The sequence below is a fragment of the Perca flavescens genome, chromosome 16 (genome assembly GCF_004354835.1).
Source record: "Perca flavescens isolate YP-PL-M2 chromosome 16, PFLA_1.0, whole genome shotgun sequence".
In the NCBI taxonomy this organism is placed as follows: domain Eukaryota; kingdom Metazoa; phylum Chordata; class Actinopteri; order Perciformes; family Percidae; genus Perca; species Perca flavescens.
Window position 1 is genome coordinate 22,699,472 of NC_041346.1, and position 12,724 is coordinate 22,712,195.

Consider the following 12,724-nt stretch of genomic DNA (forward strand, 5'->3'; position numbering starts at 1 on the left):
CACGCTTCCTTTTTAACAGTTTGGATTTCATAAACACACATGCCATGTCTCTTTCTTCTTCTCACAGCACAGTCTTGTACAGACATACATTCTCTTTTTTTATACACACACATTTCAAAAAATATGAAATTCAAAGACAATTAAATTCTTGCATTCATTGAGGTTTCAGCCAATAGCTTCATCATTCATCTCTTGTAGTCTTGCTGTCTAAAACATTAAAGTCTTCTACTAAAAGACACAATAGAACCATGATTTGGACTCTTGTATCCACCATGCAGATTTTGCACTCTGGCTGCCAGGAGAAACATCCCGTGCAGGCACAGATATGGCACAGTTCTTCTATCTGAGGCGCCTTTGGCTCCTCAATGCTGCCTTAAAAATCAGTTCCACTGCATGCCTCTATGTGATTAATATGTTCTGAAGCTTTATGTGATTGCTGAAAGTGAGAGTTGGAGTTTTGATCTGATTAGTTTTTAATTGGAGCTGTTCTAGCTGTGAGTTTTAATTTGATTTAAACCTGAACTTGTATAACTAACATAACTAAGCTTCTGTGTTCAGTTAAATTGTACTTGAAAGCTGCCTTAAATGTTGCTACAATAAGAACTTTTAATCAGTTTACTTTGAAATTATGACAATTATGGGGAGTTTGCATAGTGTGCACTGTGTATTCCAGTAGTTTTTAGGGGTGGGGGAAAAAATAGATACAGCATAGTATCGCAATATTTTTTGTAACAATACTGTATACACAGATGCCAGTATCGATCTATTATTCTATATGTGTTCATATATATGTATCATTTTGTCTGCTTGACAATCCCATTTTGCAGTAATAAAATTGAAGTGAGATGAACAAACCGAGAAATTTATCTTTTTAGATGAAATAAAAAACATAATTTGATATTGGGAAAAATTTGAAGATGGAAAAAAGGTAATAAATTGCAATATATTGCAGAATATTGAAATATGTTTAAAAATCGCAATAATATTGTATTGTGACATAGGTATGGTGATTATATCGTATCGTGAGGCTCCCACCCCTAGTAGTTTTTAATTGAAATTGTTAGATACAAGTCAAATAAGTAAATTAAACAAGTAATGTTTTGAAACAAATGCATTCACAGATCATAGCACAACTATGTATGAAATTCAGATTCAGTTGTCAGGTGGCACAAATCATGTTCTAGCTACCTCTCGGACACAGTCAGCAAGTCTTAACCTCATAACTGAAAACAGATTTTGCCATCAGGCTGTTTGAAATGTGGTGATTGGATAACGTTTACTGATGTGGGGATTTCCTGAGACTGCTACTTCCCTGCCTAGAGAGCAGTCAACATACACATTCACTCTGAAAACAAAAAAATAAATATGTTGAAGATGGACAGGTGCAAAGAGGAAAAGACAGTTGGAACAAACTAACAAACAACAAGTGTACAAGTGTAAGGAAGAAGAGCCAAAGCAGGGGGTGGAAGTGTCAAGATGGACAGGAGTGTGTGTTGATGTTGACAGGTCCTTAGGCCACCACAGAGCATTCCACCTGTAACAATGGGGGTGGTCTCAACCATGGAGGTCTTCCTGGAAGAGATGGCGGGGGAAAAATTATAATCTCAGAGCGATACACCAGATCGCAGACAGACAGTTGCGTGCATTATATTGTATGGCTATGCTCACAATAACCTTTAGACTCAGGTTGGCGTGGTTTTGAAGTTGAAATTGTTTTTGAAGTTGTGCTTTGTCTCTTAAAGTTCATAGCCTTGTGAAAAATGAGCTGAGGAAACTACAGAAAGGGTAAAACTTTCACACTACAATAACTGCACTTTATAGTAGATGCTGCTGCTTTTTTACTAGATCCTCATATCTGTTATCTCAGGCATTGGATTTAACAGCATAGTAAAAATACTGTCATTCATTTACAGTGAAGAAAACATTTTAAAAATGCCATATAGAGACTTTAACACACATTTTCGTCAGGATCCAGAGCCCTACAGATAGCTCTTGTTGGCCACAGCAACCAACAGTAGCTCTGTTTTTCCCCACTTCTCCTTTTCCTCTTTTTTGATTGAAAGAAAACGAATGAGCGCAAGGTTGATAAAGCCACACAGCGGCATTGAGTGGCACAGGAAATGACCTGTTATTTCTAGTGCTTTCTATGGTTTCCTGCCACACAGGCTAAGACGTTCCTGATGGATAAGGCTGAATTACTTCAGAGGGAAAATGTGTCATTTCTTTACCTTGTGCACATATCTGTGGAAACACACAAATGAGTCTTAATGACCTGATGATTTTGATAGAGTATGATAAAAGGGGATTGCTTGGGTTTTAAATAAGATTGTCTATATGCTGTCACTCAGTACACTTTCTCTTTCTTCAGGGACTGCCAGGACCTCCAGGGAAGCCAGGCCTGCCGGGCAAGAGGGGTCCTCGGGTAAGTCTCCTTGGTCACTCGCAAACACCTCCAGCCACATTAAACACACTTCCATTTGTAACCTGTAGAAATGGTTTAATCTGGTGTTCAACTCCAAGATTTTTGTTTTTATGGTACCATGTTTAAGCATGTCTTTATTTAGGTAAACTGTGGGTGTCTCTCTGCGTGCGTGTTTGTTTGTGTTTTTTGCTACTGATGCTGACGTACATGTTAACGAAAGCTCAAACACAGTAGTATAGCAGTATAGTAATATAGTATCCCTTGGCAGAGAGGTGACTCAGAAAGACAGACATACAGAGAGGACTGTATCTGTGTGTTCCAGCCTAGAAGGCAACGTCCTGGACCATTTTCTAAAGTTACAATAATAACCTGCCAAGCCAGGCTCCCACATCACTTTAAATCCCTCCCATCACCCAGCTGACACACACACACACACACACACTCACATACACACTAAGTTTTCCTATGCAGACAGATTGACCATATTCAGCACGGGGCTGCGAGTGCTGACCTCCCACCCCTAAGCATAAACAGGAAAACTCCTATAAAGACGGCCTTTCAAAAGGCTGGCTGTGCCACAGGATGCCTAATAAAAGCACTGTAAACAGACAGAGAACACATGGCTCCACTGGACTTTCTTCTCCTCAATGAGCTGTTGCAGCAGGCTGCACTAACACTTCATAGGAATCCCATTCTGGACTAATGAAAGGCCTCTTTCTCCAAGGCAGTTAAATAGATATAGTCTCATTCGTGGGTCTTCTTTGAGGAACTCTATTTTACTTCCTCTGTTATTCTCTTCAGACTAAATTATTGGATGAGTTGCAATGGAAATGTGCACCGACATTCATGTTCCCCAGAGGATGAATCCTGCTAACTTTGGTAATCCCCGGACATTTACTCTAGCGCCACCAGTAGGTTGACATTGATGGTTTAGAAAAATGTCTCATTCAAAAACTATTGACTTTATGAGCAAAACCTGCAAAACTAATGACATTCTCATCAGCCTCAGCTGTACTTTGTATTTAGCACTATAAAGCAAATGTTAGATTGCTAACACGCTAAACTAAGTAAGATATCGAACATGGTAAACATTACACCTGCTAAACCTCAGCATGTTAGCGTTATTATTGTTTGCATGCTAGAATGCTGATGTTAGCATTTAGATCAAAACACTGCTGCACCTATAAACAGCCAAACAGAGTCGCTAGCATGCCCGTAGACTCTTGCTTTTTTATAGACTACAGAAGCTTCTCACTCATTAAAAGACAAACACTACAAACAAGCTACTCAGTCAGTCCAGACAATAGAAGTCTAAATGCATCAAATATACAGTAATGGATGCTTTATGTCAATGGATACATGTGCTTGTGTCTTTTTGTGTGTGTGTGTGTGTGTGTGTGTGTGTGTGTGTGTGTGTGTGTGTGTGTGTGTGTGTGTGTGTGTGTGTGTGTGTGTGTGTGTGTGTGTGTGTGTGTTTTTTAATCACTTACTGTTTGTGTCTATAGGCCTATGTGTTGGAGAGACTCTTAAGCCAAAGTCTCTGTGATCCCCCACCACTATAGATGTATAAGGAGGTCTTTGTCTGGCTCTAATTAAAGCTATTTAAGCCCCCGCAGCACCTCCCATCCCGTCTCTAGTAGCAGTTCCACAACATCAGGCCCACTTAGGTGGATTTGTTATGATCAAAATCAAACTTACCTGGAATAAAACTTAAATTGGCCTTAAAAATCACAAAATGTGATTGCGATATGACTGTGAGTGGAACTATTTTTGTATCGCTGTGCCCAGCTTTTCTAAAAATTTGCTCCATATTTAAGTTAAGGGTCTTGTGCAATATGCAATGCTACACAGTTCCTCCAGCTTAGGTTGAAGCATGGACAGGTTTGGCATGATGGTTTCGACTTAAACTTGTGCTTGGTAAAGCCCCTCTGCCTGTCTAAAACCTCATTCATCAGCAGTATGTATCACCTCATACTGATTTACATCCTGGCAGCTTAGAAGTGGCCTTTGTCAACCACAGCAAACCAGCTGTTAAACTGCCTGTGGCATTCAGTGGAAATGCGCAAACAATGAAAACAAGCATGTTCAATAAGAAAGCTTTTGGATTTAATGCCACTTTAACAGAGGTCACTTGCAAATACGCCACCAGTGTCTGACTCTGACCTCACAGTCAATTTGTTTAACGCATACACAAGGACACATCAGCACTCACACAGAAGTGTATACATGCTACAGCACTGATCCCACGCCCCTTTAGCACAGACATATATGGCTGTGTTTATGACCTGCCTATATAAAGAGTGAGACCGATTATGGAGCTTTCCGCATTTATCAAGTTTAATGCTGCTGATGTGTGTGTGTGTGTGTGTGTGTGTGTGTGTGTGTGTGTGTGTGTGTGTGTGTGTGTGTGTGTGTGTGTGTGTGTGTGTGTGCAAACTCACACTCACAAACACGTTTTGCCTCTTGGCAAGATAAGAGTGTGGTTTCAAGTTGGGAAATTAAATTAACTTGTTCATCACTGATATAAATTAACTCCAAATCTAAATTTACACTGCAGGTTGCAAAGGCTGCAGGCTGGCAGGTGGCGTTGAATGAATTGTTCATAAGCATCATCACTTTATGTGAAAAACTAAATTCCAGTCAGAGTTTTTTTTTTTTTGCATGACCTTCCGTAGCCTTAGATTACTGGAAGTCTGCATGATGACACACAGAGCACCATTGAGCCCACCAAGCACCACCCATGAACCTTAACCTCTGATCCAAAACATGTGAGTGTGAGACGCCGTAGCTATAGCAGCCGCTGTCAGTACAGAAGCATTTGCTAGGTGTCCATTTATAGTCCGGGTGAGCTCTTTCGAGTCTCTTTTGAAGGTGTATAATGACGACGTGGTAGGAGGGTGTGAGAGAAAACGTGCAATGGATGCATTGCGGGTACACAGGCCGGTATCTATCTAAAGACTGGCTGCATGTATTCGGCTGGAGCCTGCTGGGTCAAAAGGGTCTTTGTCTGAGTGAAAAAAATCTTGCCCATCTTTCCTCATCCTTCCCCTCCAAACCACTCTTCTGTCACTATACAAAATCCCCCCACCTCGCTCCACCTGTATGTAAAGCTAATTCAGATCACAGATGGACATTTGATATAGAAACCTGGAAAACTATGACTATAAAGAACTAAATGAGTAAAGGTGTTGAGTTCTTCTTAAGGCAATGGCTGTTTTGTTAGAACCAGGGGACAGATCAGCTTTTTAAGGGTCTTTACAATCCCCAGTGTAAACTGTATATATGGATCTCTCCCCTGGAACATTACTGTAATAAGCTCCAGGACAGTAAAATCGCAGTCTATGCTCCAATTCACTATTTTTTGCTATCTCCCTTTTGGCACTTTAGTACATTTTTTAACACCAGATTTTACATTTTTGGCATAAAGTTAGCTTTAGGTAAGGTCGTTATTTTTAAACTTGTCATGGCCATTATAAACTATTACTGTTATTGTTGTAAATCTCTAAAAAATACTTTGGACTACTATTTCCTTTATCATATGGTCACTCCATGATGTATTTAGCTTTAAAAACAAAAAAGGTTTTGAAGTTTTGCCTTTCTACCAGCATCTTAATTCATTGGCCCTATCTGCTTCTGTTATTAAGAAGTTTTACTTTAATTTATATAGCATTGGGCTGCAAAATTCTGCTCTTTTCACTTAGCGATGGCATAGCATGCTATTACGACTTTAACGAACAGTGAAATGTTTTTCTGAATCCTCAGAGGAAAATCATTAAGTGTGTGTGTTGACTGGGATGTTTAATTAAGAAGACGTCCAGCGGTTTCACTTCTCTTGATCTAATGTTTAGTTTATCAGACATTGCCCCTTCGGCTCTCATTTGGAACGGCATCATTCAAATTCTTCACTTTTATCTTTAATACGGTGACTGTATATACATTAAACTGTCTTTTACGAGCAAGCGTTGAAAGTCAGACTGTGTTTACAGCATTGCCTGTTAAAAGGCCCCGTCTAAAATATTTAGTGTGGGAATGTAACCCTTGGAGTGATGTTATGCGTCCAGATTTAAGATCCACAAGTGCATATGCAATATTTCTTGGCTTTAAGTTGCACATATGGTGTTGATATATAATTTTGTCGATTTGAGCACTTACTGTATATTTATATACCGGAGAGCAGGCAGCATGCATGTTACCATAACATAAAACGTTAGGAGCCATTATTTCTTTAGATTTTGACCATTTTGCCTTAACTTAGAATCATAATGAATTGCACAGAGCTACATGTAGCAGCATTATTACCACAGGAACCACAGTAACGCCCTGCATTGCTGTTCAGAGGTTGGTGGCTTTTCATTTGATAGCCCTCAGCTTGTGTGCACCCCACCCTAGTCTTCTCTAATTAGACACCTGTTGTGCGAGAGAGGGACACGACAGAGGCAAGGGCACAGTACCAAATGTTGATGCCAGCCTGTGCCTACCAGTGTACTGCCCAATGCTGCGGTAAACCAGAGGGTTCATTTTGAAGCATGTAATTGAAACATGTCTAGTTTGTTTAAGTTTATTTAGGGCACAACAGCATCCCTTAACACCAGTCTGGACACACTAACCCTCGAGGGAATGCCAGCTGAATACAAACTGAAAATGAAAGGGGAAAGAGAGTGTGGGAGAAAAAGGGGCAAGATCTTTCAAGCTTGAGAATCCTTGGAATGAAAATATTCACATTTGTGAAACATAACACGTTAAAAATAGATCAGATCTCATCAAAACAGCATTATTAAATCATGTTGATTGTTTGTTTGTTTTTAGTTCAGAAATCAGAAATCATGATTGTTCTGTGTTTTCGAGATACCAACAGCTTATTAACGTCCTGTTCATTCCTGAGAAGCTCTGTCTCAAGTGAATCAGACATGACTGTTGTCAAAGCGCCCTTTGAAAGTAAGAGCAGTTACAGCAAAAGGCTTTTATGTTGTCATGTCTGCACCCGACCAGTATGTCTGTTTTTGAACTTTGCTCAAAGGGCTTTTTTGTTGAGCTGTATTGTATAACCCATCCCAAACCCCACATTACTTTTTTCCCCTCTGTTGGATAATAAAGAGCTGCCTGGATGTCGCTAGATGTTATTTTTTGATGCTGCAGACCAGATCACTAATGTAATGGCTTCCTGATTTGTTTTGACTCACCTCAGTGAAACTTACTGACCCGGCTCTTAAATCAATTGTGGCTTTTTTTCCGCCCTTTCTGACTCGCTCGACCCTTGACCCACTCTGGGGGTAGGTTAGGGGCCCAAAGGGTGCCGCAACACGTGGAGGGCAGGAGCGAGGTCAGAGATCCACGGAAAAAGTCACTCAGAGGAAGAGAAGGTAGACAGACAGACAGATAGATGGATGGTGGAGACGTAGCAACAACCCCTTTGTTAATGTCTAATGGCTGCAGTTTAAACCAAAATAAAAAAAATTTGGTGTAGATTCATTCTCTGGCTTCCAAAGGTTTTCTGCTAAACCGTCCCACGGGGGCTGCTGGACGAGTCGAGAGGGTTCACATTACCAATATGCTGCTACTGTAGATCTTGCTTTGTTTGCTTTCAGACACAGTTGTGTTCATTTCCTCAACAACAGCCAATGCGGACAGAAACACACACCAGCGGAGGAATTCAAAATGTTATGATACGAGATGATCTGCATTACTCATTAAGATGCCGGGCAAATGTGTGTTTGTGTGTGTGGATGGGGGGTTGTGGAGTGTGGAGGCAACAGGGGGCAGGAAAACCACATCCATATGGTGAAGCAGCTCCACAGAGCCCCATTTTCTGTAAGCTTCTACCCCCAACACCAACCCCAAATACATCACCACCCAACTCTCACACACACACACACACACACACACACAGCTAAAGTATAGGAAAATAGGTTAAAGTAGCATGAAGTCTGAGGTTCTCCAGACAGACAGACCCCCCCCACTTCCCCCCACCTCTCCCCACCTTCCCTGGTTTTCACAGTAGCAAAGCCACAGTCTGCATCAGCTATATCCCAATATGATGATTGATAGAGATCTCGATCACTGTTTGATCATGTTTTTCTCCCATCTGGCTTTTCCACAGGGCGCCCCTGGTCCCCATGGAAACCCTGGCCGAGCTGGTCCACCCGGGCTCAAGGTATCTTACACACTTTTGCGCTAACTAATGATCACAAGTCAGACTTATTTTATTTTTTATTTTTTTAATCAAGATCCCGGCAGCCACGTTGATTTTTCCATTACATGATTACTGCTAATTTAATAAAATATTTATGATCTTCTCTTGCCTCTAATCCCACGAGAATGTGTTAGATTTTCAGTTTTTCTATATCAGCTGGAATCCATAAAGGGAACAAGGGTAATGGATCTTTGTGGCTAAAGAATCAGGGCTATCTAAGTTCACGGCAGGCAGCCTGGAAGTGTAAGACAATCCAGTACAAACACCCTGGCACTAAATACTGAAGAGCTGTATCACTTTAACATGTGTGCCGCAGAGGTGAATGTCAGGATTCCCAGTCATATTTAAAGTTCATTAAGGTTGTTCAGATTCTTGGAGGTCCGCTCGATGTAAGCGAGTCTATGTTCTACCTATGCAACTGGAGTGGAGAGAGAAGGCTAGTTGGATACCAGGGGAGTTGAAGTGATTTATCAGAGCTCCAGGGAAAGACATTACGAGTGGGAAAGTGAGAACTCTAAATAAATCTGTCTAATTTTAACGTGTAAACAGGAGATGACCCTGCCCAATACAAATTCTCTGTATCCCTCATCTGATTGTCTGGACTGATGTATGCTTTAGCAAACACCCTTGACCTCTGGTACTGTGTGCTCAGAGTGAGGAGCACTACCGCTTTTTAAAGTGCATTATGAAAATGCCTTGCATAAATGAGAACTGTGCAGCTGCCCTGCCTGCCCTACCCAGAGCCCTGACCTCCCCAGGTCACCCAAACAGACTGTGTTTGTCCTTTTCTCGCTGACGTAATTTATAATATTCCTTGTTGCATTCTCTTCTCTCACTTTTTGCAATCTTCTTCCCATCATTATGTACCTGGTTCTCACCCTTATCTTATCCTACATGCTTATCTTTAATTTACTTACAGGAATAGTTATATATACATAGTACTTGTTTTCTTCCTAGATGAGAAGACAGATACCACCTTGAGTGGTATCTGTCTTCTCATCTTGGTCTCAGCAGGGAAGCAAATCAGCATATTTCACCAAATTTAAAACTCTTCCTCTAAGAGCTAACAACATCCATCACTAATAAGGATCAAATCGGAGGCTACGGTAGAGGAACTGTAGCTTAGCATAAATACTGGAAACAGCATAAACAGCTAGCCTGGCTCCTTCCAAAAGTAACACAATTCAATTACCAGTGCCTCTAAACCTCACTAATTAACACATTATATATTGTTTGTTAAATCTGTAAAAAAAAAAAAACTAAGTTTGTGGTTTTATGTGCCAGACTATTGCTTAGCTGGGAGCAGTGAGCCTGGAGGAAGTCACCACTCCTGGCCAACAAAGTAATTTGTGAGCTTTATAGGTTCTCAGTAAGTGGACTTTGTATTAGATTGTGTAAGTATTTCAAAAAGGTTGAACTATTCCTTTGAGTTGCATATCATGTAATCGTAGAAAATTCCCTGGTAAATAATAATGATTAAAAAAAGGGTTGATAGTAAAAATGTTAGTCAAACAAACACGTCAGATCCAAGAGCACTCAAGGAACACTAATGAAGTGATAATGGAAAAAAGTGGAGTAAGTTTTTGAAACCGTGCCTCAGTGAATGAAGAGTAAATTCTCGGCGGAGTGGTGCAGAGCAGACTTCTTCTACCTGGCAGTAGTGTTGAGGGAATGAGTCTGAAGCGTTTGATGTCTGGAGGTGCACTGCGATCTTTGCTCTTTCATCGTTGAAATGAAACAAAGTTGTAAATAACAGGAGTCCATGCACTCAGCACTCAGTCTAATTTCCGATCCATAGCTTTGATGTGCTGAAGCCCCATTATTGTTACTTGCTGACAATGAAGCTTGCTGTGTGTGACTGGAGGGGCACTGAACCCACGTAGTGCACTGCGCCTAAGAAAAGCATCTGAATTGTGAATAACTAACAGTTGTTTTTTATAATTTGTAGCTTCCTATTATCTAGTATGGGATTTCTAGAGTCAAGCTTTTGTAACCTTAACCCTTTGTCCAAAGGAAATGTGTTGGCCATGAATCTATATATTAATATGATTGTTAGTCAGATACTTTCAGAGACTAAGGTACATTTGAGTTTTTCACCCATACAAAGTCCTCCTTTGTGTTTTTCTTTTCCTCAGGGCAGAAAAGGAGACCCTGGCATCTCACCTGGGCCAGCACCAAAAGGAGAGAAGGTATTGCGTCCCCCCTTTTCTTACACACTACATTAATTTGTAACAACGTCCTGCTTGCCAAGCTCCTAGCACATTTATGATTGCTATTTGTGCAACCACTCATTGCTGCATTAGTGTCTTTTGACATTCTCGCTTTTTGTTCTAGGGAGACTCAGGGATTCTTGGCCCGGTTGGACTGACTGGCCAGGAAGGTCGGAAGGTAAGACCGAACAATACACCTAAACACCCTTGCACCAAATTCCTTCCAATGCTTGCTATAGGAGCTCCCATTTACCACTTGCTGTTGTGAGTAAAATGGTTACATCTGCAAACTTTGAATAGTGAGGCCCTTGTTAAGTTTGGGAAATAAATAAAGTTTGCATTGGTCATTGTCACCATTTCATTACCCTTTTGTTTTTGGTGTGTGTGTGTGTGTGTGTGTGTGTGTGTGTGTGTGTGTGTGTGTGTGTGTGTGTGTGTGTGTGTGTGTGTGTGTGTGTGTGTGTGTGTGTGTGTGTGTGTGTGTGTGTGTGTGTGTGTAAACCTCATCTTTGTAAAGATCTCTCCTTGTTTCCTTCTCCTTAATTCTCTCTTTCTCTTTGTGCTGTGCTCACCATTTTTCCATCTGTGTTGGCTGGATTCAGCACAGAGGGTTTTTAATGCTGGCAGGAAGGATGTCATGAGGGATGAAGGGGGGAAGGGGGGGGGTTGTCATCAGGGATACAAGGATGGGTATCATGTACTCATGTGCTCAAACACAAAATCCCCAGTGTCTTAGATGTTACTTAAGTCACAACTTGAGTGATTCACGAGTGTAGGGAAGAAAAAGTGTGACAGAGCTTCTTGTAGACAGGAATGGAACAAGAGTGAGTCCAACGGGAAAGTTTGAGTGGTGTAGGCTATGTCTCTAAGTTCACGATTGTGTGCATACATTCCTGCGTGCTTGTCAGTGTTTGTGCATGTAAAACAGACATCAATTAGATACAATAAAGCAGTGATTCCCAACAAGGGGTAAATATACCTCAAGCGGTACTTCTGCAGTTACCAGGGGGTTAGTCTATATCCTTGACGTTACACTTCCGGGATTGCTCCGGTGCTGCAGGCAATTCTGCCGGATGCATGTATTTTCCATTTCCTTCAGTTTTCTTTGCGTTGTAATTTTACATTCGGTGGATTAATAAAGACTATTTTAGCCAGCTTATTTGTCCAATCTGAGTTTTCTCTCGCACGGCTCTGTGCGGAGCTAAAGAAATCCCCGAATGCTATGTGAAGTAGCCAGACCCTCCTTCAGCGCACTTTGGAGGAGGGTCTGGCAAAGCGAGACTACCAGAGGGTAAGTGGAAAAATGGTAGAGTAGCTCTGTTAATTGAATGTGAAAAAAAACAACAGACATAAACACCAACTAAGCTTGTATACGTTTTAACAGTAAGCTAATGGATGGAATAGTTAGCTAAAATTAACAGTTTAAATAGTTAGATAAAAGTAATGGATGAACAGTTCCAATAGTTAGTTAAAAGTAATGGATAAACAGTTCAAATAGTTAGCTACAGCAAGAGATAAGTAGTTGAAATAGCTTGTGTTAAATTTATTGGATAAAGCGTTAGCTAACAGTTAGCTAATTGACCAAACCGACCAAAACTATTTAAAAAAATAACAATCATGCTGTAAATAATAGTGTTTAATAACTGCCAGATTAAAATCACACATGCACACGCACACACACATATATATGATTTTGAACATGACAAATGGGTTCTTGAGTTCATCAGACAGGGCTGTGGGCTTAGTCTGGGAACCTCTGCAATACAAGACACAATCACCACAACTGTCTTGATGCTTAGTGAGTCTTCTGTGCTCCTCAGGTCTGAAGTAAAATAATCGGTTTCACTTATTCTTAAACAATCCAATGTAAACACACGTCTCATGGCGGCAGAAGATCATAGA

The 12,724-nt window shown here is 40.8% G+C and overlaps 1 protein-coding gene across 1 annotated transcript in view; it reads left to right on the top strand.

Annotated features, from left to right (window-relative positions):
• The window catches only part of col27a1a (collagen, type XXVII, alpha 1a), a 77,501-nt gene that overhangs the window by 12,782 nt on the left and 51,995 nt on the right, over positions 1–12,724 (top strand). The window contains exons 4-7 of the mRNA XM_028601756.1: positions 2,369–2,422; positions 8,520–8,573; positions 10,748–10,801; positions 10,947–11,000. Coding sequence (XP_028457557.1) covers positions 2,369–2,422; positions 8,520–8,573; positions 10,748–10,801; positions 10,947–11,000 — 216 coding nt within the window. The remainder of the gene's footprint in view (positions 1–2,368; positions 2,423–8,519; positions 8,574–10,747; positions 10,802–10,946; positions 11,001–12,724) is intronic.